General features: G+C 44.3%; 1 protein-coding gene across 1 annotated transcript in view; it reads left to right on the top strand.

Annotated features, from left to right (window-relative positions):
* LOC138769230 (paired box protein Pax-6-like) overlaps positions 1-27,058 on the top strand; it is a 30,131-nt gene extending 3,073 nt beyond the window's left edge. The window contains exons 2-7 of the mRNA XM_069947557.1: positions 5,784-5,942; positions 23,490-23,572; positions 23,702-23,852; positions 24,617-24,714; positions 25,093-25,240; positions 26,752-27,058. Coding sequence (XP_069803658.1) covers positions 5,784-5,942; positions 23,490-23,572; positions 23,702-23,852; positions 24,617-24,714; positions 25,093-25,240; positions 26,752-26,837 — 725 coding nt within the window. The 3' untranslated portion in view covers positions 26,838-27,058. The remainder of the gene's footprint in view (positions 1-5,783; positions 5,943-23,489; positions 23,573-23,701; positions 23,853-24,616; positions 24,715-25,092; positions 25,241-26,751) is intronic.
* The last annotated feature ends 246 nt before the right edge of the window (positions 27,059-27,304 follow it).

The raw sequence follows: 27,304 nt of genomic DNA, 5'->3' as shown, positions 1-27,304 counted from the left end.
AGAATAACAAGATGAGATGTTTTCTACATTATACCTAGATCAGCCATAACATTAAAACTAGTGAATAACATTGATTGATCAGGTGACAATGCCGCCTGTCAAAGGGTGGGGTATTGTAGGCAGATGATGTATTGGAAGTAAAAATAAATAAATAAATAAAATACCAAGATTCACTATGGGAAGACAAGCTTATGTGATGGGCAATGTTCTTCTGGTGACCTTGGGTTCTTGCATCATATGGATGTTACTGCGACATGGACCACTTACCTAAACATTGTAGAGATTAAGTCCCCCAGTTCATGGCAGTGGTATACCCTGATGGCAGTGGCCTCTATGAGCAAAATATTACTCCAGCCTCATTGGAAAATGTATTCAGGAATAATTTGAAGAACATTAGAAATCTGACTCCAAACTCCTCAAATCTCAATCCGATTGATATGATCATCTGTAGGATGTGCTGCAAATACAGATCCAATCCACCATGGAGGCCGCACCTCGCATCTTACAGGACTCAATGGATCTGCTGTTCATCGATCTATATCATGGGGCACCTTCAGAGGTCTTGTAGAAAAAGGTGCATAATTCAGATGTTTAAGAAGATGTATAATTCAGAAAGGAAACAATGGGCCAATGTCCACATCTACTGTACAACACAGAATTGGTAAAGTCAAAAAGAGCCATTTACTTTGGTGCCTCCTTGTCACTTGACAATACTTGAATTCTTCAAACCATGGACAAAGGTTTCAGCGACTACAGATCATTTTTACAGTATTTTACTTCCACATTTATGGGTTTATATGAGATTAGAAAAACATGGCTTCTCTTTTCCAGATACAGCACCATTCTTGCCCATAGGCCATGTTGCTTTTGTGCTATAGTGAAGGTCTATAGTGACATGAGATTGTAGTATGGTGTTCTGTTGAGGGTCTACTGACTACATTGCATTGAATCTATAGACCCTACCTAGGGATTTTATAAATAAAGCTATTATTAATCCAAAATTGACTATATTGTAACATTACTGTAGGTAATGTGAACCAATATATAGATACACTGACTAAGGGGTACTGTCAGCCCAGATTTACATAGATTTGGGTTATATCACTATATGATAAACTAGTATCACAGCTGCACCCGCCCGACGCTTTTAGACAAGTTTTGCAGCAAACAAGAAATATTTTTTCCAGGACCCAGAGTCCCCTAAGATGTCAAGCTGTGCCCACGATGGCTAACACATCTTGCCTGAACCAAGAGTGGGTCTCTGGGAGGAATCCCCCCCCCCCTCCCCCTCCAGTTTATCTCACCTAGGAATATTGAAACTAGCCCAGCATCTTGTTTAAATTGAATGTACCTTCAGGTACGTAGTTTTTTTTTTTTTTTTTTACCTTAGCCTCTCTCCGCCAGTGCAGTACACTCCCTGACCACCAGATGGTCCAAACACAGTTTAAGTCCATGTCTTTAGAAAAGGATATTTCCTATTTAAAGGCATCTAAACACTTTAGACAGAGGCCGTCTAAACCTGAAACCTTTGGTGGCTTTTGCCTACTACTTAAGGGCCCTATTCCACCGGACGATTATCGTTCAGATTATCGTTAAATCATTTGAATCTAAATGATAATCTTTCGTTTGAATAGCAGTTAATGATTAACAACCGAACGAGAAATCATTGATCGCTTTATAAGACCTGGACCTATTTTTATCGTTGCTCATTCGCAAAACGTCGTTCGGTCATTCGCAGTAGATACGAACGCAATAGCGAAGAAATAGCGAAGAAAAAACTATCGCAAATACGATCGTAAGTAACGATTATCATTCCATGGAAATGAGTGAACGTTTTCAGGTCTTTGGCAATAACAGTCGTTTGAGATTGTTAATCGTTAACGATTATGCGAACGATAATCGTCCGGTGGAATAGGGCCCTAAGGAGTATGGTGGCCACCCAAATCTCCTCTGAAAGAAGATGTCAAGGAAGAGAAGGTCGGCATGCTGGATTTCAACTCTGATTGTGGCTTACACATCCCCTCTCTATAGAGGACACATGAACTTTGAACTGTACCAAATATTCATATGTGTGAGAATATTTGGAGCTGTCGACCGTGAAAGTGTATAACCTTGGATGACTCTCCTGAAGCCTTTTGATACAGTCTTCCTGGAAATAACCCGGTGGGCTCAATGAAGACCACCCTACCATGTCACTCAATACTACTTCCAGCTAGCCCGCAGCACAATGCTCATCATCCCCTGTGGGTAATGTAACTGCTATATTGTAATGCATAGATAGAAATAAAATAATGTGAGCATATATAGACATACAGTATAATAGTTATATAGCATTGTGTTTTGCCTGCTTTAATATCCATCTTTTTCTCAAATAGAAAAAGAGCACAGTTTAGTAGGATTGATCTCTTTAGGTTCCAGATTCTTGTATACTTGGAATGTTTGTATAGTTTGTTCTGAAGTCAGTGTATACAGGTTTATATTGACTTTGACAGTCGGGTGACTCCACCCATGCGTGAATAGTTAAATCCCATCCAGGTCACTGGGGGTTCTGCAGCGCTATGTGGTCAGCAGCAGTCACCATTGATTGACTGGTTTTGACACCAGAAATGACTGCAGCTTATAGCATCTTGTGTTGGTGAGTGACTTGCGCCCAAAGAAATTTGTGTCTGACATGACACTTGTGTTTGAGGCATTGAATGCCCTGCAGCCTGGGATAACAATAGTAACATGTATGACATCCAGCGGCTACTCCTGCCTGTGGGCTTGAGCTTTAGTCTGGTATCTTAGGTTCCAGCATGTTACTGCCAGGAGGGCCGGCTGCTCGGGGGTTACAACAACCTGTTCTGCTTAAGCAGCGCAGCTTGTATCATCCTGTTGGTGTCTGTTGCTGAGCCCAAGGGCTGTATGTTTTCTGCCTCCGACACTAAGACGTGACTCACATTGTAGATACAAAAGTAGATTTGTTATTCATGGTGTTTGGCGGTGGAATCTTTAATTTGCTTGTAAGGAAAACTTTCCAGCTAGAGACTAGGTATAGGATAAAAGCAATCTATGGCAAGGAACTCGATTGGGGTTGGGCCCATTCACATTGATTGACACTAACACATGTCACTTAACTAAGGTCATTACTTGATTTATTAATGGAGTACTCCACCCAAAAGCCAAAAAATAAAAATTCTTCCAAAGCTAACTGGTGTTAGGGCCCTATTACACTGACACATTCTTGAAGCCAAAGCCAGGAATGGATTTGAAAAGGAGAAGTCCCAATCTTCCTGTTCTCTGTTTATAGTCTGTTCCTGCCTTTGGCCTCAGTGATCTGTCAGATAAATCTGTGTGTGTAATATGGGCCTTTACTTACCAAGTAATGAGCCATCTCCCATCTTTCTAGCTGCCTCTGTTCCTGAGTTACATGTTTTTCTCAAAGCTGGTCTACATCCAAGATGGCGCCCATCATGCAGTGCTTCTTCTTGATTGGTCCATTCGCGTACCCCCCCCCCAAAAAAATTTCTTTCCTGTCCAATGCATTGATCATGTATTTAACGTCTCTGCACTAAGCCAGGTTACATTACAACCCAGCACACTACAGAGACAGAGAACATGTAGTCACAAAACATTCTGCTCAGTTTACTGGAGGCACAACCTACTGAAGGTGATGTCAGTGGGCAGGGTTATAATTGTTACCTAGCCCAATGAAGGGGTGGAGGACATGTAAACCACTTCTCAGAAGGTGGGGGGCGAGGGGGAAGGGGAGAGACAGAGAGGACTCCGTTTAGGTAATGTTTTGTATCCAGAGGGGGTGAAAAGGGGGCAAAAGGGAGCAAAACACATAATTACTTCTATGACCAATATGTGAAGTTATGGGTGGGCTATTACATAATGTAAAAAAGATATTGGGTAGAATACCCCTTTAATCTGTGCACAGGCAGCAGACTTGTTTTTAAATTTCTGCAGCATAGATGACCTGTAGAAACTACTGCACCAGAATCTGTCATGTGTGAATTCATACTTAGACTGCAGTAATACAAACACAGTACACAGTAATAAGAACAAAGAGCAAAAATAATGAATCTTTTCCACAAGACTGTATACTTAGTGTCCACAGCTAGTGAGTGTGTATGATCAGCTTAAAGTGAATGTACCACGAGGTACCTCGCTTTTTTTTTTTTTTTCTTTTAACAGACTGGCACCTGGCGCGGAGATGTCGATGGTGCAGTCCTTTTTTTGAAAGGTGGTCCGATTCCCGTGCATGGTGCTGGTCTATTCCTGAGCACCGGTCCGCCTCAGCCCCCAGTGTGCCCCCTGGAGCCATGTCACAGAGGGAAGAGGAAATCGTCACACTGGGGGCTGGCGGACCTGCCCCCAGTGCTCCGGGGCAGACCGGTGCTCGGCAATAGACTGGCGCCATGCGTGGAAACCAGGTAGCGGTTCAAAAAAAAGGGCCGTGCCTTTGGCGTCCCTGCGCTGGTGCCAGTCTGTTAATGTAAAAGCAATTCACTTTAAAGCATGGTCACATCATAAAGCCAGGCTTTCTTTGCGGCTTTTCTTAATGGCTGTTATTTAATAATTTATACAATAACGTCCCTCACTGTTACTACACAAAATGATTGAATGCTCTCCTATTTTTTCCTCGTACAGTGTTTCTCAACTCCAGTCCTCAAGACCCACCAACAAATCCTGGTTTGAGGAATTCCTTAGTATATAATTATACTTGGGTATTATCGGGTATTATCACAAGTGTTCTTTGAATGGGATATCCTCAAAACTTGACCTGTTGTGGCTCTTGAGGACTTGAGTTGAGAAACACTGCTCTAGTTCCATTTTTCTGAACCTCTGTTGTTATACAGATTTGTAAATGACTTCTATTTTTTTTTAACTCAAGTCTCCCAGTACTTATCAGCTGCAGTATATCCTGCAGAAAGTGGTGCATTCTTTCCAGTCTGACACAGTGCTCTCTGCTGCCTCCTCTGTCTGTGGCAGGAACTGTCCAGAGTAGCAAATCCCCATAGAAAACCTCTCTTTTTGTGGACAAATCCTGATGTGTTGGCTGCAAAACCTATAACACTGGATTTTCACTTTTCACTTTGTTTGATAAATCTCCCCCAAGGTGTATGGGCGGAAATGCAAATATAGATTAAGCTATCTGAAAAGCCTAACGCTCTATTACAGAGGCAGATGCTGAGGAGCAAGTAAGAAGCAACTTGTCGGGTCCGGTTGCTCCTCGTTCTCCGCTTGCTGCTGGTGCTATTACATGCACCAACAGTGAGAGGATAAGAGCGCAGGGTGGGGGAGGTAGCGGGAGGGGAAGGATCTAAAGATCTTTAGAGTGGCCCATAGGAGAGAGCGGCAGTCTGCTGTTGCCGCTCCTATTACAAGTAATGATGGCCAGCAGACCGTCGCTAGTAGCATCGTTCTCCTTTAACATGTTGACAGACAACAATCTGCCGACCTTGTGCATGTCGGCTAACCGTTGCCGTTTTACCATTACCTATTACACCAAGCGATCATCAGCCGTAAGGGACGATAATATGCCATATACGTCCGCTAATCACTTGCTGTAATGTGGTCTTTAGAGCCTTATGAAGGATCAAGGAGAAGAAGTGGCTAATGGCAATACAGGACGGCTTGATGGCCCCATAGCATCTGCCCAGTCGCTCTAGCTTTGCTCTTGATCCTAGTGAACCATACCTCTGTACTAGAAGAAATATGTACCATTACCTCAAATGGGTTGACTTAAAAGAATAAAAGAATGATGATATACTTTGTACGTGTCTCTCATTCCACAGACAGTTGTCAGCAGCTGGACAGCGGTCTTGATTCGGAACATCCGACAGGAGCAGTAAATGATGACCTGGATGACTCCCAGATCCGGCTACAACTGAAACGCAAACTTCAGCGTAATCGCACTTCATTCACTCAGGAGCAGATCGAGGCGTTAGAAAAAGGTCAGTGGGGTTTATTGGCTCAAATATCTACTCTTCAGTGTGCCTCAAAGGTAACTAGCGGATTGGTGGGGGTTGGTCACCAAAATGGTTCCTAAATAATGACAAGAAAAGTATTTTTTTTCAACATTTTTATGCTGATTTTCTGAATGATCATCATAACTTTGATGAAGGTAGGCCTGTTTTTTTTTTGCTTTTATGTAACAGAATACCCAACACCTCAACTATACTTTGGAAAATCCCTTAGAATAAAAAGTATTTCTCAAAAACAAACTGACTAAAACGGTAGAAAGACATCGGAAAGACATAGCGTGAAACTGTAAGCTGAGTAGCCATGGACTTAAATGGCTGAAATGCCTCTCATCTCTGGCCGTCGTGCTGCGAGCGCGACACCGCCAGTCACTGTTTGGAGTTATGCCTCTCACTGCCCGTCCATGAAGCCAGGGGTTCCCGGTGTAGAATCAGTCCTTTTTTTGAACCACGGCCCAGTTACACCGGCCTAGCATGAAGTACTGGGCCCGCTGACCCCCAGTGTGACGAAACCTCCTCCCCTTTGTGATGTGGTTCTATTAGAATCAATAGAGGGGAGGGGGTTTTGTCACACTGGGGGCCAGCAGGCCTGCCTCCAGTGCTTCATGCCGGGCCCGTGCTCGGGAATAGACCGGCGCCGTGCGCAGGATCTAGGCTGCGGTTCACAAAAAGGACCGTGCCACTGGAATCCCCGAACCAGCACAGATCTGTTTATGTGAAAAACCCAAAACAATGTACCAAGTGGTAAATTCTATTTAACTGAAAACTATTTCCCATCAGAATAGAGCGACTGTCATGTGAGTACACTGCCACTCCCTTCACTGTCTATGGCAATGTGGAAGATAGACACATAAAATATCTTCAAAAGTACCGTAGACAATGCACAGAGTGGCAGCGAGCATGCATGTCGGCGGCTCCATTCAGATGGGAAACTGGGAACCTGTTCTTGAGACTGCTGAGAACCCCAGCACTCACACACATATGGATAGATAAGTGTTGCTAGTGGGACAACCCCTTTAACGCAGAAGTTCCTAAACTGATAAAGAGGAGTTTCTAAGCCAGACTACTCCTTTTATTATGGCTTTGCTAGCATAGTAAATAATAACTCGAGCAGTTGTTCTCCGCATATATACTGGGCATGTATACTACAGGTGAGCACATTCACCAAGACACTACAGAGGAAGCTGTCTGCAGACATGGTTTATGGACCACAAGTGCATGTGCCATTGGGAAAAGCAGGTCTGATTTTAACATGTGGTTTACCCAGTGTGCAAATACCAAAAATCAGGTGATGAAGATAGATTTAAAGGGAAATTCAGCTAGAAAAGAGGCCCTGGACTGTTTACGTGGCTACATAGCTATGGGCTGTGAGACCATCTGTACCTTTATGTTAGTTGTCTGGGGCTAAAATCATCTACATGCTTTTTATTGCAGCTCTGAAGTGTCATAGAGGTATGGCCAGGGCACTTAAGTACAATTTACAAAGTACACACCTCAATGACACTTTAAAGCAGTAATAATAAACATTTTTTTTGTGATTGCAGCCTCGAACAACTACAACATACGTATGGATAGTCTCACTTTTTACATGCCATGTAAGTAGTTTGGGATGTCTTTTCTGGCGGACACTTTCCCTTTAAGGATATCCTCTTAAGTCTTAAGGAGCCCCTGGAGCTAGTATGCAAAAATACTGATGCCCGGGGATGCCTATGATAGATGGCATATTCGATGAATGGGCGTAAGTCGGTATCTTATCAGTCATCTGATTCTAGGAAATGACACATTACATGTAAAATCACTGACAGATAGTTATCAGCCTGAATCTGCCAGAAATTGTTGACACCACTTATCTCTGGTGCAAAAAAAAAAAACATAACAAAGAATAAGATTCCTCTTACACTGATCTGTTTTCACTCATGTAAGTCATGGGATGACTGTTTAAAGGGGTAACCAGCGTAATAAAATTGTTGGCCTATCCTTGGTGGGGGTCCGATATCCTGCAACCCTATTGATCAGCTGTTTGAAGGGGTGGTGGTGTTTGTGGGAGAGCTGCAGCCTCTTAAATATTTACCAGCACTCATACCTACAGCGCCGTACTTTTGATAGTGGAGGTGCAAGGTACTGCAGCACTGCCCATTTGTTTGAATAGGACAAAGCTGCAAATACTGCAACCCCACTAATAACAGGTATGAACGTGGGGAAAAAAAACACACACACACCACGGCCCCTTCAAATAGCTGATCATTGGGGTTATAATAATAATAACTCTTCTATACTGTATAGTGCCCACTGATTCCACAGCACTTTACATTGCTTTGTCGATTTGGTCCCTGTTCCCATTAGGGCTCACAATCTAAATTTGCCTATCTGTATGTTTTGGGTGTGGGAGGAAACCCACACAAACACAGGAACTCCTTGCAGATGTTATGCCCCTATTCCACAGGTCGTTAGAGGAGCAAACGAGCGCTCTCAGCACTCGTTTGCTGCTCGTTCCCTGCTCGCTGCCGCCGCTATTTATCGCGGCTGCAGCGAGCGGGTGAGTGCGGGAGGGGGCGGCGGGGAGCTGCGGGGGGGCTGCCCGGGGGATCGCTGATCGTCCGGGCAGCCCATAGGATATAGCAGCGTCTGCTGCCGACGCTCCTATTCAATGGAGCGACGGCGGCAGATCGCTGCTATATCAGTCGCTTGTTTTTCAACATGTTGAAAAACAAGCGACTGCAACGATCAGCCGACATGAACGATGTCGGCTGATCGTTGCACTCTATTCAATGGGACGATTATCGGCCGTAGCGGCCGATATCGGCCGAATACGGACGATAATCGTTCCGTGGAATAGGGCCTTTAGCCTTAGTGGGATTTGAACCCAGGGCCCCAGCTACAGTGCTAACCACTGAGCCACCCGTTCTGAGGACCCCAGCACTGACAAGGGGCAATAACCCGTCTGCAGATGGGCAGTCTTTCCTTTTGGAGACATTTTTGGCTTGGCCTATATCCCTAGTCATGTTCTAAGGCTGAAACACTGACCTGAAGGGAAAGCCACCTCCGCAATGTGGTGTGAGAGCCATTTTGTATATCTCGGGCATTGGATTTCCAGTAACTGAAATCACTGAGCGGGGCCTTGTATTTATTGGAATCAGTGGGGGCCTGAGATCACAGATTTCCTCTCATGTATCTATATCTATAGAGTCTTATTATGACTGGACTGACCCTGTAAGGAGCAATCTGCAGTCATGTCATGTCACATAGATCTTGACATCTCAGTACAACTAACAGATTTGCTAAGGTAAGGTAAGAAAAGTGCACATGTGCTGGTAAAGGATGGAGTCAGTAGTGCAGAGAGCGGATGAGACCACAAAGCACCCAAGGGAAACCTGCTGGGGTGAAACCAGTGCTGTTTCCGCTGAGCAGTAGAGCTGAGAGGAGATCTGCACTTACTCAGCAGCCTTGCAGACTACATCTAGAATTTTCCACTGTCATTGTCTCCTAGTATTTCACAATTCCTAACATGACCTGATCTTCCTAAATATCATATTATAAAAGTATCTAGGGAAGAGGAGAGAAAGGCAATTCTTGACTCCAATGGCAGCGGCTTATTTTTCAGAGAACAAAGGGATAAAGCATGTTGAAATCCAATATGTCCAGCAGTTCTCTCCTCCATCACTTGCCAACAGGGGAGAGTGGGGATGCCCCGTACACATTAGAGGTCATATTTAGATTAACAGGACAGGTAGACAAATGCTGTGTGCGAATATAGCCTGACCATGTATGTAAAACCTACACAGTAGGGATGGTCCGAACCTGCCGAGGTTCGGGTTTGTATGAACCCGAACGCTCAGCAGCAGATTCCCGCTGTCTGGCCGCTCCGTGGAGCGGGCGGATACAGCGGGAGGAACGCCTGGAAAACTGGGATACAGCCTATGGCTATGGCTGTATCCCAGTTTTCCAGGCGGTCCTCCCGCTGGATCCGCCCGCTCCACAGAGCAGGCAGACAGCGGGAATGATTACCGAGGGTTCGGGTTTGTACGAACCCGAACCGAACTCGGTTCAGACTATCCCTACTACACAGATCACTGCAGCCAGTGGTACAAGACATTCAGCTTTACAATCAGATACAGATTTTCCATGGGGGCCTATGAGCTCCACCATCAAGTGTAAAGTGGTAATAAATTTTCTTTATAACAGGTGTGGTTGACCACTGGGGGTCCTGAGAAGGAAGGATTTCGCTATGCATTGCTTTCATTGGCTTTCCCTGCATTGTTGTACACTGGCCACGTACTATACTAGGAATTTCAGTATGGCTCTGTATAAGTGAATGGAGGATGGCTGCACTGGTATCATCCCTGCGGCCCCTTATTCTTAGGATTGATTGGGGATGGGGGTCTTAGATTTCACACCTCATAGGATCTTATATCCTAGTCAGGTCTCATAGCTTTATAAGATAGGAGTAACCTGTTGTGTGCAAAACTCAAGACACAAGTGTCTCATCACTGGATTTTTGACATGTTACGAGTTATGTAAAAAGTTTTGATCAGTCAGTGTCAATCCCCAAAGACAGACAGCAAGACAAGGCATTAAAGGGGTTGTCCAGCGAAAATCTTTTTCTTTCAAATTAACTGGTTTCAGAAAGTTAAATAGATTTATAATTTACTTCTATTTAAAAAAAAACAGCTGCTGTATGTCCTGCAGGAAGTGTTGTTTTCTTTTCAGTCTGACACAGAGCTCTCTGCTGACATCTCTGGCCGAGACAGGAACTGCCCAGAGCAGGAGAGGTTTTCTATGGGGATTTGCTGCTTCTCTGGACAGTTCCTGTCTCAGCCAGAAATGTCAGCAGAGAGCATTGTGTCAGACTAAAAAGAAAACAACACTTCCTGCAGGACATACAGCAGCTGATAAGTATGGGAAGATTTCTAAATAGAAGTAAATTACAAATCTATATAACTTTCTGAAACCAGTTAATTTGAAAGAAAAAGATTTTCAGTGAATAACCCCCTTAAGCGCTTAGTTGTGTGCTTCTCCTGGTTCCTTCTATAGATCATAGAAGGGAGGGGGCTTAGACATATAAAAGGTTTGTGTTTCCCCCCCTAATAATGGGAGACACTGTTATTCCTTATCCAACTGCCGTAATATAGTAATGGTAAGCAGTAGAGTAAAGAGCCCAGGTCAGATTTCTGGCTCAGTCTCTTCTATGGATGATGGAGGATCTGCTGACCTTTTTATGTGCACAAGCCAAAAAGACAGAAATGGCTGCACATCGCACCCATGGCTGACACGAAAGCTTATTCAGCTACATTTAAAACCAACATCAGAAGTTAGTATATAATTTGGTCAAACCATATTGCCTCATGTACCACGTGCAGGTCTTCTGATACACATGAGTCCCTAACCAAATAACATCACTGTGCCTGTCACCGACCACAATCCCCACAAAGCGCACGCAAGCAGAGAAGGGGGGCCACGGAATGGCCCTGCAACCCCATTGTCACAGGACCAGACCCTAAAGGGCCCTCCCAGACCCCGCAGGCGCCACCGGCGGAAAAAGTGGACGCCAAGCAACACAAGTGTAAAAAAGCTCTTACCTTTCTCCATTCCTCTGCAGGTAGAATGGGAGAATACTAGGAGATCCTCCCCCTATGTACTCAGGTGCTTCCTGCTAATTTGGATCACATGGGTCTTACAAAGCACGAGTGCTAGCCACAATGAAAAAAGGGACAGAATACATAAAAAATGCACAAGCCAAAAAGACAGAAATGGCTGCACATCGCACCCATGGCTGACACGAAAGCTTATTCAGCTACATTTAAAACCAACATCAGAAGTTAGTATATAATTTGGCCAAACCATATTGCCTCATGTACCACGTGCAGGTCTTCTGATACACCTTTTTACCCTGCTCTTCCCCAGACAAAAAATGTACAAAATCAGAACATGTTACTCCCAGTCCAGAAGCATATTTCACTTTGGCAAAGTGCCATACCCGTATTGCGTCTAGGTCGGATTCTAGGATTTCTGCCAGGGTAGGGGGCTCCCACTCATGAAGAATGCAGCGTGTCACTCCCTGGACTCCCAAATAGCTTTCCTTGTCCCTCTCTCCTCTAGAATTTATGTCGGCACTTACTATAGCACCAGGAATGAGATATGGTAGAGGTCCGCAGTGACCCGGGACTGGCACACACCAGCAAGGAGGGCATCTCACCTGTAAGGCCTCTGCTCAGGGGAAATGAGCCCTATACACAAGTACACAAAACCTACATGAGAAAGAGGAAGTGTGAGTGAAGCACCTGCCACAGGATGTCTATACAGGCCTCCTCCCAGCCGGCTAGGGCGATGTTACCCAAAAATACTGCGGGCGCAGCAGATTAAATGGAGAAGTAAGTAACCTATAGTAATAGCTCATAAAAAGACTTTATACATGATATTAACTATTTAAGGAACTGAAACATTTTCCTTTATAAATAGGAGACTAAAGGGGCAAATCACTTCACCGCAGCTATTCCCTATTTCTTCACACAAAGAATATACTGCTTATGGTTTCTCCTATAGGAAGTGAATTACCACTTAAAGGGAATATGTCATTAGAATATGATGTTTTGTTTAAATTGAGCTTTTTCATTTTGGATTATGTTTTGTCTAATTTTCCATTTTACTATCTATGTTAAATTAAAGAATGCTAAAACCTTGTAATTTCCATTCCCACCACTAGGCTTTAACCACTACACGACCCTGGACGCACAGTTATGCCATGGCTGCCTGTCCTGGACGTAATTGGACGTAACTGTACATCCTGGGTGTTTATCCTGCTATGAAGCACTTTCCGGAGCGGAGCATTCTTCATAGCAGGTGGGGGCCGGTTGCATTCACCGCCATCACCGTTAATGACAGGATGCAGTGATTGCGCTGCAGCGTATCATTAACTCCTAAGCGCCGCAATCGCTCCACGATCGTTTAAGTGTAAGTGACAAGAGCATCTCTTGTCACTTACCAATCGGGACCCCCGCAGTGTGTCCCGAACGCTTTCATGGACCGCCGGAGGTCTCTTACCTTCCTCCGTGCGGTCCAATCGGCGCTCTACTGATTGAGTCTGCCACAGGCAGGCTAAATAAGCAGAATGCCTATTACACTGATCAATGCTATGCCTATAGCCAGGGCCGGATTAAGGTTGGTGGAGGCCCTGGGCGACAATTTTGTTTGGGGCCTCTCATACCCCCCATCCAAAAGAAAAACTATACAGTCATCCATACAATTGGTTGCCTTACTGTAGGGGATTTATAATGTTCATGAACATTATACACGGCTGTGACACCGAGCTCTTCATGAATTGTAGTGAAAATGTTTGTAAATGTAGATTTCTTTTTTAAATTCCGTGTTGAAAACTGTCAGTTTTCATTTAATTTCATGCAGGGCCCCTCTCTGTGTACTATCAGTGTGATGTGGGATCCCCCCTCTCTATTATCAGTGTGATGTGGGATCCCCCCTCTCTGTCTATTATCAGTGTGATGCGGGGTCCCCCCTCTCTGTCTATTATTAGTGTAATGTGGGGTTCCTACTCTCTGTCTATTATCAGTGTGATACGGGGTCCCCCCTCTCTGTCTATTATCAGTGTGATATGGGGTCCCCCCTCTCTGTCTATTATCAGTGTGATGCGGGGTCCCCCCTCTCTGTCTATTATCAGTATGATGTGGGGCCCCCCCTCTCTGTGTAGTATCAATGTGATGCGGGGTCCCCCCTCTCTGTCTATTATCAGTGTGATGTGGACAGTGTACTGGTAGTGGGTCTCAACACAAAATGTTGGCAATGTTGTGGAAACTGGGGGGGGATAGCATTAAGGGGGCGATGTGGAAAGTACTGAGTGTGCAAGTATACTGTAGATAGCAGAGCTGGATGTGTGTGAGCATTCATAAAAAAATATGTATGTGTAACAAGCAGAGGTGTGTGTAACAGGCAGTGCTGTGTGTGTGTAACAGGCAGTGCTGTGTGTGTGTGTGTGTGTGTGTGTAACAGGCAGTGCTGTGTGTGTGTGTGTGTGTAACAGGCAGTGCTGTGTGTGTGTGTGTGTGTGTAACAGGCAGTGCTGTGTGTGTGTGTGTGTGTGTGTGTGTGTGTAACAGGCAGTGCTGTGTGTGTGTGTGTGTGTGTGTGTGTAACAGGCAGTGCTGTGTGTGTGTGTGTGTGTAACAGGCAGTGCTGTGTGTGTGTGTGTGTGTGTAACAGGCAGTGCTGTGTGTGTGTGTGTGTGTGTAACAGGCAGTGCTGTGTGTGTGTGTACATTGGAGAGCTGGTTACCTGCTCATATGGACATGACCTCCTCTCGATACACATCCCCTCCGACAGCTTGCAGAGTCTGGCTCCTCCCTCATCACATGGGCCTGACATTACCACAGGTCCTTTAGCTCACACTGAGCAGGGTATCCGGTCCTGGAGCTGCCCTGGTGTCCTGTCTCTCATATCACATTCCTCACAGGGAGAAGCTGGAGTCACAGGACACACAGGCTGCTCTAGCCATGGTTAGCAGCAAACAGTGAGGATACACAACACTCTGTGTGAGGTTGTGTATGCTCTACTGTTTGCTTTTTTTTCACAAACCCTACTTCCAGGTTGTGAGCTGGTGGAGACCCCCTAGTGGTGGAGGCCCGTGGTGGAGGCACTTGCCCCTGGTGCCCTCCCTTTAATCCGGGCTTGGTTATAAGAGTCACAATAGGCCCATTTTATTAAAGGGGTAGTGCGGCGCTAAACAATTATTCACAAAATAACACACATTACAAAGTTATACAACTTTGTAATGTATGTTATGTATGTGAATGGCCCCCTTCCCCATGTTTCCCCCCACCCACGCCACCCCCAGAAGTGTGATGCACTATACTCACCTGATTCGTGTCGACCTCCGTCCGCCATCTTGAGACAATGATGCCATCTTCGGGCCGCCGGCCGAACCGCTCCATCCGCCCCTCGTGCGGCCCCCCTCTGCCGCGTCATAACTGTGCTCAGCCGCGATTGGCTGAGCACAGTTATGCTCAGCCAATTGCGGCTGAGCAGCTGGTGACGCGGCAGAAGGGGGACGGCACGAGGGACGGATGGAGCGGTTTGGCCGGCGGCCCGAAGATGGCATCATTGTCTCAAGATGGCGGACGGGGGTCGACACGAAGGATTTCATAAAAAAATTAAAAATAATAACTTAAGAGAATCTGTGTAAACCTGCATGTGGTTGTGTTCGGACTGACATATAGAATAATGGTATCATGTCGCTTTTACCATATAGTGTATTACGTAGACACAGGAAACCCAACCCCCCCCCCCCCCAAAGTTACCTATTGCATTCTTTTTTACGATTTCACCAATTTATACTTTCATAAATATTATATTTGGGAGTCCATCATATATGTTATGGTAGAATGAAAGACGCCATTACAAAGTAAACCTATCACTGAAAAAAAACAAGCCCCCACATGGCCCTGTAGATAGAAAAAGGAAAATGCTAGAGCTCTTAGAAGGGGGGAGGAAAAAATTAAAACACAAAAATGAAAATTGGCGCGGTCCACTGGGTCATTTTGAGCTTGGTCCTCAAAGGGTTAAACTAAGCTGAGTCTTCCTGCTCTGTAGAGATCATATCCCAGCAGTATCCTTCTTACTGACACATACAGGAGTAGTGACAGGTGACTCTAGTACATAGATATTACAGGTTCTCACAATAGATGCTGCTCACAACTTATCCCCCCTCCCTGTAGAATGACCTCTATAAAGGTAAATGTTGAAGCCCAAATGTATCCTCAAGAGGCTTGGGGCTCCTCTCTATTACAAAGGCTGCATTCACACGTTCCCGGAAGTTGTCCGTGCTCATGGATCCGTGCGCACGGACAATTTTACAGTCCATTGCTTTCTATTGGGCTATTCAGATGTTCCGTGATTTCACGGATCCGTGATCCGTTCCGTTAAAGAATAGGACATGTCATTACTCGGAACGGATGCACGGAAAGGATTCCCTATAGAAATCAATTAGATCCGTGTTTTTCACGGATGTACACGGATGTGACATCCATGTTCATTCGTGAAAAACACGGATGTGATGTAATCAATGTAATTTAAAATGCTTTAACACAGATCTGTGAAAAAAACGGACACGGATGAAAAACGGACTGTTTTGCACGGATCACGGAGGTAGCTGCGGGACCACAATCACGGACCGGGAAAAACACTGAACGTGTGAATGCAGCCTAAGACATGCCAGGCTCAGTCAAGGGGAAGGCTGATCAGGCAGCTGCCATGGACACCATAAATGAAGGGGGCATAACAACAAACAACAAATTTGATGTTATACAGCAGAGCCAATTGTGAATGTTACAGGTGGGATTAGTGTTGGCTGAATAATTCAACCTCTTAACTCTTAGAGCAGTGCTTGTCAAACTTTTTCCAATGGAGCCTCACCCAACAGATAAAATGATGCCTGCGCCTCACCAGACTAACCAAGAGGATGCTGGGGCCTCACCATCTGTGGTGGAAGTCCAGGCAAATATAAAAAACTATTGCTCAGTCTACCCTTCCTGTGTCTCCTAATCTCTGTATACCACTAAATAAGTACAAAATAAGTCAGTAGAGTCCCTAAACCAGAGATTGTTGCAGTCAGGGAAAGGACTGTGAAACTCCCTCCCCAGCTGAGCCTCACCAACAACTGGGGGCGCCTCACTGGTTAGGCCCGCCTCACAGTTTGAGAAGCACTGCCTTAGAGGACCCGGCCAATTTCAATTTTTGCATTTTCGTTTTTTCCTCCTTGTGTTTAAAAGGCCATAGCACTTGCATTTTTTCACCTAGAAACCCACATGAGCCCTTATTTTTTGCGTCACTAATTGTACTTTGCAATGACAGGCTAAATTTTTGCATAAAGTACACTGCGAAACCAGAAAAAAGTGTGGTGAAATTGAAAAAAAACCAACGCATTTCTTTTATTTGGGGGGTTTGTGTTTTTACGCCATTCGCCCTGGGGTAAAACTGACTTGTTATGCATGTTCCTCAAGTCGTTACGATTAAAACAATATATAACATACATAACTTTTATTGTATCTGATGGCCTGTAAAAAATTCAAACCATTGTTAACAAATATATGTCACTTAAAATCGCTCCCTTCCCAGGCTTATAGCACTTTTTTCCTTTGGTCTATGCGGCTGTGTCAGGTGTCATTTTTTGCGCCATGATGTGATCTTTCTATCGGTACCTTGATTGCCCATATACGACTTTTTGATCGCTTTTTATTACAATTTTTCTGGATTTGATGCGACCAAAAATGCGCAATTTTGCACTTTGGTATTTTTTTGCTCTTACGCCATTTACCGTACGAGATCGGGAATGTGATAAATTAATAGTGCGGGCGATTACGCACGCGGCGATAGCAAACATGTTTATTTATTTATTTGTTTATTTTTATTTATAACCTGGGAAAAGGGGGGTGATTCTGACTTTTATTAGGGGAGGGGGCTTTTTACTTATAACATCACTTTTATTTTTACTTTTACACATATACTAGAAGCCCCCCTGGGGTCAGGGTTATTCCCCCTGGGGTTAGGGTTATTCCCCCTGGGGGACTTCTAGTATATACACTTTGATCTCTCATTGAGATCTTTACTGTATAGTTATACAGCAAAGATCAATGAGATCGGCACTCGTTTGCTTTCGGCTGCTGCAGCCGAAAACAAACGAGTGCCGAGTCGGGGATGGTGCCATCTTGGAGCGGTCCCCGGCCGGCATCAGGTACAGAGATCGCTCCTCCGGGACAACGTCCCGGAGGAGCGATCTCACCCACTAGACACCAGGGAAGTGCTGCAGCCGGTAATCGGAGGCAGCTGTCATCTTTGACAGCTGCCTCCAATTACCTGATTAGCGGGCACGGCGATCGGACCGTGCCCGCTAATAGCCGCGATCCCGGGCTACATGCGGCACCCGGGATCGCGGCGGTTCAGAGCGTGGCCGCCGCGCGGCCCCGCTCTGAACACAGGTAGGCGGCCCTGGACGTACGGGTACGTCCAGGGTCGCCTAAGGGTTAAAGTTTTTCTTTGCATATGCACAAAAAATGGTAGCACATCAGGAAAATCTTTATTATAACACTGACATAGATACAAAAATACCACATAAATATATGAATGTACAGGAGTAGTAAAATGAGGGAGACAACACCCCAAATACTGCTCTACATTAAAAACACTAAAATGTCACCATAAGTCCTGCTGGCGTTCCAGCCGGGACTAATCTACCACTCTAATCTACTGACTCTGGACTGTATGTACAATAACAGAAATCCAACATCTCTACCTAGACAGAGACCCAGTAAAACAAAATATAAACACAAATGATGGAGAATAGAAAAAAAATAAGAAAAGATCACCATATACAGTCCAACAGAATGAGAGTCAGATGGGATAAGAAATCACCCCACGCGTTCCGCCGTCTAGCGGCTACCTCAGGGATGTGTGCAGTAAGGTGAGGGGCATAGTATATATACCTATACAACATGTGAGAGCAATTACAGATTAGATGAGAAATCATACCATGTGCAGGAGAATAAACATCTCAAACATGTCCGGCGCCATCTTGGAAGAGCTGCACATGTGCAGTAACATCAAGAAGCTGCCACTGGAGGCAGAAGTGTATGGGCTTCAAGAATCTGGCAGCCACATATATGACTACAAAAGCGACCGAGAAGCCGGCGCCATTTTGGAGTAGTCACGCATCTGCAGTAGCATTGGAAGACATTGTCACTAGAGGTAAAAGTATAATTGGCCAGTTAAGGCTAGGCTCACATCACGGTTTTGCAATCCGTCACACTATATCCGTTTTGGAAAATGTACAGATAAATGTAGTCAACCAAACGTTACAAAATGTAAAAAGAAAATGGATCCGTTTTGTTCCGTTTTTTTATTTATTTTTATATAGTGTAAGTCAATGGAAAATGGATCAAAATGTATGAGGGTGGAGGGGGTTGAAGGGTTCTGGGGTTAAGAGATGAAAAAAAAAATGTATGGCATACAACGGCATCCATTTTGTATAATTTTTTTCTACCTCCATAGAATGGATACATTAAACGAATAGCAATTTCCTGATGTGAACCTAGCTGAACAGGAGGTGGGCATATGGAAACTGCTGCCATGGTTACCAAGAAAGCTTGTCTCTCCCTTAAATTTGGGGGTTTCATCCAGGTGGATCATTAATCAGTATACTTTTATAGAGAATACAGCTAGGAGTGGTAGAAAACAGACATTACAATCCTCTGTTTCTGTGTCCTGCCACAATGGGTGGCAGCACTGCAAGGTTCATGGCTGTGTGTAGAGGTTAGGGGTATTCCCATCTCATGCACTTATTTCCATTTATTTAGAATTTGGACAAAATTGTCCCGGGAATGAATGTCACGTATTGCATATTGTCGCTGAATGTTCCATGCACATTGCTGAATGCTGAACTTGGTAGGTCTTGCTGCAATGTCGGCAAGTCCATGGAAAATGAATGATGGTTGTGGCCAACATTCATTCTGGAGACAATTTTGTTCCCATTCTCAGCATCAGTAAGGGCTCTGTTACATCTGTTACATGGAGCGGTAATCGGCCGAAGCGGCTGACGGCCTGCTCAGCCAACCACTTGCCACAGCGATTATAGAGTAGATCGGTGCTTGTTTACAGTATTGATCGGGTCGTCATCAGCCCGTATAATAGCACCCATGGGAATCTCAAAAATCAGTAGTGGATTATAACAGGGGCGGTCCGGGCGGCAGCCCGGGGCCCTGAGCTCCTGGGGGGCCCATGACCACCCAAAAAGACTTACACTTTCAGTGGTGTACTGTCTCCTGGCTACACTTCCGCCATGATTTGCAAAAAATCACAGTTTTTTTAATGGCAATTTTGCACAAATCAGGACATCATGACATTATCTGTCCTGTACTATGAACGCCAGGCTAGTGCCGCCATAGTTACAGTGGGGTGGGGGGGCCCAGGCTTGGTGAACAGCCTATGGTAAAGTTAATCCGCCCTTGTCCAACATAGCTGACTTCAGCGTTCTGCAATTTTTGGGTCTGACTGCTGGGACCCTTAGAGTGCTATTATATTATAGGGCCAATGGCGGTCCTATCAATACTGTAACCAAGCACCGATCTAGCCAATTTACTGGGGCTATTACACAGCCCGATAATTGTTTAGCAAGGTCGGCATGGACATCGTTAGCGATGTCCATGCAGCCTTAACCTAAACAGTTTTTACATTGCTGCTTCAAAGTGGCCTGTCAGAGTTGACAGGCTGCTCAGCCAATCACTGGCTGGGACCTCCACGGGACCTGCCTGTCTCAGCTGATGCTGCAGGGCACGGGAGCGGGGGTGGGTGGGGGACCAGGAGCGTGGGCAGGTACTGTTAAAACTGTTTGTTGAATCGTCAGCCGCCACCCGTGCATTGCTGTTACACGTAGCGATGCACAGTTGCACCCAATGATTTTAGGACGTTTCATCGCCTGTTCGTTGTCTCTATTACATGGAGTGATAATCGGCCAAATCACCACTCCGTGTAATAGGGCCCTAAATGGAACAGCGGCAAGGCATGCATGCTGCTACTTTATTCACTCTGGAAAAACAGGTCTGTTCTTGTGATTGGTGGGGATATCCCCTATCTTGGGCTTGTGATTGGTGGGGGTATCCCCTATCTTGGGCTTGTGATTGGAAATAGGTGGCAGTGGGTTTGTGATTAGGAGTAGGTTTCTATGCTGTGGTATAGTTGTACATGTTATTCCAGAATTGTTACATTAGATTTTATTATGTTATATACTTCAGTTGGACTTCCTTCATTGTAAATTATTTGATTTGTATCAGTTGTATAAAAATGATGGCAACACTTCCAATGACATAATATAAAGCTGATAAAAACTGAAATGTTGCAGAGGCATGCCTAAAGTTTTGGTAAGACACCTTGAAATGATTTTCTGTAAGTGATGGTTTAACAGCCCTGTTTTATAATAATTTTTGCTGTGTTTTTTAGGACCCATTGGGCTACTTTTAATATTAAACTTTTTATTTATACATTTTTATTTATTCTTAAAAAAAAAAAAAAAATTGGGGGGGGGGGGGGGGGGATAATGTGTGTGAAAAATTGTATTTATAATTTTTACATTTATAGTTCCTTTTTAAAAAAAAATTGCAACTTTAGGCTATGTTCGCACAGTAAAATAAAAGCAAAATATGACAGTAAAATATCAATATTTTGAATCTAACAATTGAATCCAAAACTGCTCCTGCTAGTTTGCTGGAGCTTAAAGTGTCACTATCCTAATTTTTTTTGGCAGAAATTAATAGTCCAGGCGATTTTAAGAAACTTTGTAATTGGGTTTACTAGGCACATATGCCATTATCTGCATTCAAAAAGACTTTCCCCTGGTCCCCGCCTCCTCCTCTCTCTCATTCACTGCTCATTATCAGGAAATCGCAACTCTTTTACATTAGTCGAGCCCTGTGTAACCTATGGAGATGTGAGCAGTCACCAGCAGAGAGTAGAGAACAAAGGAATACAAAGCGGGACCTGTGTGAAAGACGGTATTCAGAGGTCAGAGAGGTCAGTGGTGACTTCAGAGAAGATAGCTCGTTGAAGTAGCTGTAAATGAACTCTTTGTTGTCCTGTTTTTGTGCCTCATCTCCCTCCTCCCCTCTCCATAAGAGAACCATGAAGACAGAGGGGAGACCTTAAAACTGCTTTTCCATGATAAAAATGCATTTTTAAGCTAATAAACCCAATTACAAAGTTTATTAAAATCGCCTGAGTCATTGTTTTTTCCCCAAAAAATTTACACTACAGGTACACTTTAAATCCTGTATATTTACAGCTCATTTTAAAGCCCAGCATCATGTGGTGTGCATGTATGCTGCATGGCACAAAATATATTACAGGGACTATGTAGAGAATATAAACTGTGGGCCTCTAGGACTTTGGTCAATAAAGCTTTGATAAGGCAACAAGGATGACTAGGACCTGAATACAGCATAGGTGTGGTCAGCCTGCTGTCATATGAAGCCTCAAGTCTTTAAGAGGACCTGTCACCCCCCGTGCCAGGGTGACAGACTCCTGACCCCCCCTTACAGCCCCCTATACTCACCTGATCCCGCCGGGTCCCGCTTTCTGATCCGGTCAGGTCACGGAGATATGAGCACCCGAAGCCCGGCGCGCGCGCTCACAGGAGGGTCCGATGCCCGTAGAGAATGACGGAGCATCGGACTCCCCATTCATTCTCTATGAGCGTCAGACTATCCTGTGAGCGCACGCGCCGGGCTTCGGGCGCTCATATCTCCGTGACCCGACCGGATCAGGAAGCGGGACCCGGCGGGATCAGGTGAGTATAGGGGGCTGTAACGGGGGGTCGGGAGCCTGTCACCCCGACACGGGGGGTGACAGGTCTCCTTTAAATGCAGCAGAGACTCCATGAATGAGTGGCACCTCAAAATTAAAGGGATTGCACCATGACATGTACAACATTAGAAGTTTTCAACTGGAATGTAAGAGGTATTCCAGGAAAAATGAACTTTTTCCCTATCCACAAGATAAAAGAAAAGAAGGAGATTGCGGGGATCCGACCTCTTTACCCCCAGCTGATCTCTGTATTAGGCCCCGGCTTCTGTATTATGAATAAAGCCGCGGGTACGGCATGTGACCCATGCCTCTTTTCATTCCCATGGAGCAACAAAAATCGCTTTTCCGATGTACTTGGCTCTTTCCGTAGCTCCATAGGAATGAATACAGCCAAGGGTCATGTGCTGTACCCAAGGCTCTATTCATAATACAGAAGCCAGGGCCCGGGGTCTGACCTCTGTACCCCCGCGATCTCCCACTTTTCCCCCCCGAGCATAAGGAAAAAGCTAATCTTTCCTGGAATAACCCTTTAATAGAAAATATTCATATGTATAGATAGTGCTGTTACATACTTGTTATGGCACCCCCTGGCGTTCTTTTGGTTCCCTCTCAGAACGTCCACTTTTTGTATTCAGTGCTGGTGGTCACACATGCTCAGTAGCTCATTCCACAGGGTTGGGTGATTCCCCCCACTGTTTAATCCTTAAGAATCACCACAATAAATAAAAATAGGGCAAAAAGCTGCTGCCAGGCACCTCTGACAACAGTGTATCTCCCATTAGAACAAAGGATTGAACATGTTGAAATCTAACATGCTTAAGCCTTATTTCCTTTCTAGAGATAATCAGGACACCTAAACATATATTTGTCCAATTTTGTTTAAATTTTGTATTACAGAATTAAGGCATTATATATATATATTTTTTAATATAAAAGAATAGGTCAAGTTGAAGCTCAAAACAAATACTAGTGCATTATTCTGATGTGTACCGTCACACCTATTCACACTCCCCTCACATTGTAGTCCGCTCGGCTGGAGACCACTGCACGGGCAAAAACCAATTGTGTCAGTAAAGAATGGCAGGAAACAGATGTAGACAAAAGCTGTCAAATCTACTGAAAAGCCTCCGTGGCAATGCTCTCTTATCATCTTTTCTTTTTTTCTTGAAGAGTTTGAGAGGACACATTACCCCGATGTCTTTGCTAGAGAGAGATTAGCGGCAAAGATCGACCTGCCGGAAGCAAGAATCCAGGTACACCTATTGGTCTTCGTAATAACCCTGAATAGAACATAGAACACCTAACACTGTAGAAGCTTTCCTATAGAACGTGAGCATACACAGATATTGATACAGTGACCGACCTATAACATTATACTACAGGTCTGGTTCTCCAACCGAAGAGCCAAATGGAGACGAGAAGAGAAACTACGAAATCAAAGACGACAGGCGGGTAACGCGTCCAGCCATCTTTCTATCAACAGTTCATTCTCCAGCAGTGTCTATCAGTCCATACCACAGCCCAGCAGCGCAGGTAAGATTTAGGAATAGGGAATGTCTGGCAGCGGCTTACTCTCTCCCATAGGCCTCTCTGAGCATTAATATAGTAGTTAGGTACTGTGCCCCATCTAGTTGTTAGGTGCCTATGTGCCCCCCATATAGCAGTTAGGCATCTCTGTGCGAATAATATCCCCAATATAGGCATCATTATGTAGGGTAATAACCCCTGGTAGTTATCACTGCCCAGCTATGGTGTCTTGAGACTCTGGAGTACCTCTTTAAGAAATAACGAACAGTTGTGGCACAGGATACATAGAATATATCAGATATAAGAACAGCATTAGTACTGTATACTCTAATACATACTGTATTAGTATGTATTAGAAGTGTCTTTAAAAGATTCCCTAATAAACAATACTTACAAATGCTGTGCTTGTTAGAGCAGACGTTGCTGGGCTTTTGCAATTTATATAAAATGTCTAAAGCTTGTATCTCAGCACTGGAGCGACGTATTGAAATAAGAGTTATATCTCCTGATTCAGGACAAGAAGCCTTATTATACACTGCATTTACTTTAGTTAGCAAAAAGCTGCTGACAGGTCCGCTTTAAGTGTACACCAGCAGATGCCATTACTGAATCCTTACACTCCTTACCAGATATGGAAATATTTCTTCCTTGGAAGAAAGTCTGGTGACAGAAACAGAAGCCAGGCATTAGGTGACGTCATACTAAAGTCACCTTCTGTATGGTCAGATTTGGGCTCCCTTCACCGCATCTACATCTTTACTTTTATTTAGGGTCCATGCTGAGCCGCAGTGAAGCAGCTATAACCAACAGCTATGGTTCTCTTCCTCCTTTGCCAAGCTTCACTATGCCGAATAACCTCCCCATCCAGGTGAGCAGATGCTACAGACGGTACCTTATCCGCCATGATGTTCTAAAGTCACAGCTTTAAATTATTTATCTATCTAAACGTCCTCTTACACGGCCTGATATGGGGCTGTGCGAGGACGTAAGCGAGCACTGATGAGTGAGATCGGCGCTCGTCTGCAGTGCCTTCAGAAGGCAGAGTAATCACGTGACCGGGCCGCATGCACAATCAGACGTTTTCCTGCTCCTCGGCTGATCATGACACTTTTACATGGGCTGATTATTGGTCAAAGTGGAGTTTCTACCAACGCCAATAATCGGCCCACGTAAAAGGGGTTTAGTCTCACAGTCTTTATTTCTATAGATATGTATATATCCTTTATTTTTCCCTTTTTCTTCACAGCCGGTAGCCAGTCAGACCTCCTCCTATTCCTGCATGATACCAACGAGTCCTTCTGTCAGTGTCCGCAATTATGACGCCTATACACCTCCTCAACTCCAAACTCACATGAATAACCAGAATCTGGGGTCCAGCGCTAGTGGCTCTACAGGCAAGTAATCCTCACAACATACATGGGTCTCTTTATAGGAAGTTGGTTGGGCAAATTTCTTTAACCAGTTCAACAATAACTTGGAAAATACATATAAGAGGGGATGCTGGCTCTTATGGGTGGATGGGTGGGGGTGGGGTGTAAGGTCTTCCATTGATTTTAATGGGTGAACCATGATCCAATGATGATCTTAGCATCTAGATCTTACTACTGTCCTTCACATATCATCTCCCCCTATGTATTTTATTCTATTTTTGCTGTTTTTAGGTACATTTTGTTCTCTCCATTTCTTTTTCTTTGTTCCATGTTGCTTTAAGGATAAATCTGCCCAAATGAGCGTTACTACTTATTATATTGCTGTATTAGGTGGCTAATTACGTATTGATTAATCCTATAGGTCTGTACCGTGTAAAGGCTGTAATGGAAATAAAAAGTAATGATCACGTAGTTTTGGTGGTAATACTCTCTAAGGGGGTTTTACTATCTTGACACCATTTTTGTAAATGAGGGCCTGCTGATCACTGTGGGTCATAGAAGTAAAGACCCAAGCGATCAACTATTATTACTGTGAAGAGCTGTAAAACACTGCATGTTTCTCATGCCACTGTTGGAGAAATGTGGTATAACAAGGAGCCCATTCAAATTAATGGAAGACTATGTAACATGTTATGCTGAGGGCTTCAGTGAAACAGTCTTGTCCCATGTGGATTCAACCATGGGATGTTTTCTCCAGACCACAGTATAATGGCAGTATATATATATATATATATATATATATATATATAAATATATATACAGTGATGCCTTGGATTACGAGCATAATTCGTTCCAGGACTGTGCTTGTAATCCAAATTACTCTTAAACCAAAGCAAATTTTACCATAAGAAATAATTAAACTGCAGACAATTGGTACCACCCCCTCAAAATAATGATTTTTTAAAATTCTGAATAACATGTAAAACTAATGAAACAACCATTTAGAAACAGCAGAATATGTCATATTATAAGTTACTGTACAGTAATGGAGAGGATGGGAAACACAAGGCGGAGAGAGAATCCAGGGAGCATGAAGGAATGAACAGGGCAGATGTGGGCACATAAATGCAGCACTCTCTGTCCGGGGAGAGAGGGGTCACAGTCCTGTCCCCTAATGCAAGCCCCAGCTTGAAGTGGATCTGCTGTGATTTGGAAGGTGAGGGAGACTTTGTGTCAGAGTACAGAGCTGTAGACCCCTGTAGACCGCTGCAGACCCTGCCCCTCCCCCGCTCCCCCTCCCACCCAGTACAAGGAGCTCTTAAACCAAAGCAATGCTCCTAAACTTGAAAAACTGTAAGTTAAGGTCAAGTTACCACTGTATATATCAAGTAGTTTTACATATTTTTTTTTACTCACTTAAGTGCTACACCCTCAACACTGCCGCCTACAGGCAAATATGACGCTGTTGGCTGTTTTCAATTATAAAATAGTATGAGATTAACAGAATAATCTGAATGTTCTATTTCTCCATACAGGTCTGATCTCTCCAGGAGTTTCTGTTCCTGTCCAAGTACCGGGAGGAGACCCGGATCTCACTCAATACTGGCCCAGGCTTCAGTGAAGGACAAGTATAGATTAAGACTGTCAGCTCCAACAGCTTGTGTAATGGAACCATCAATCACTGTCATCAACAGAAATGCAGGAAGACTCTGTCATATTCACCAGCTTTCTTAAATGGGACTTCTTAATCCTGTCAACACAAGAACACCCAACCTCATGATGTCTATAGTGACCTTCTCTGAACTATCCCCAAGATGGCTGCTCATCATAACCTGAAATCACTCCCCTTCCCATGTATTATTCCCTAATGTCACCATAGAATATAATTTCCTGGTAAAAACTCAGTCGAGAACTAGAAGATTTTTTTTTTCTACAATTGATCAAAGAATCCAATTGAGCTGAACAGAGCTGTTACACAAATGGATATTGTTAAGTTCAGGTCTAAACATCCGCACGGCTGTCTTAAAGGCTGTCTGACGTCAGAAATGTTCCTGGTGTGAAGAACAGTGCTTTCAGTATTTTTTTTTC

The sequence above is a fragment of the Dendropsophus ebraccatus genome, chromosome 12, assembly GCF_027789765.1.
Source record: "Dendropsophus ebraccatus isolate aDenEbr1 chromosome 12, aDenEbr1.pat, whole genome shotgun sequence".
NCBI lineage: Eukaryota > Metazoa > Chordata > Amphibia > Anura > Hylidae > Dendropsophus > Dendropsophus ebraccatus.
The sequence above is the reverse complement of the archived record's forward strand: the minus strand, read 5'-3'. Positions and strand labels throughout refer to the sequence as shown.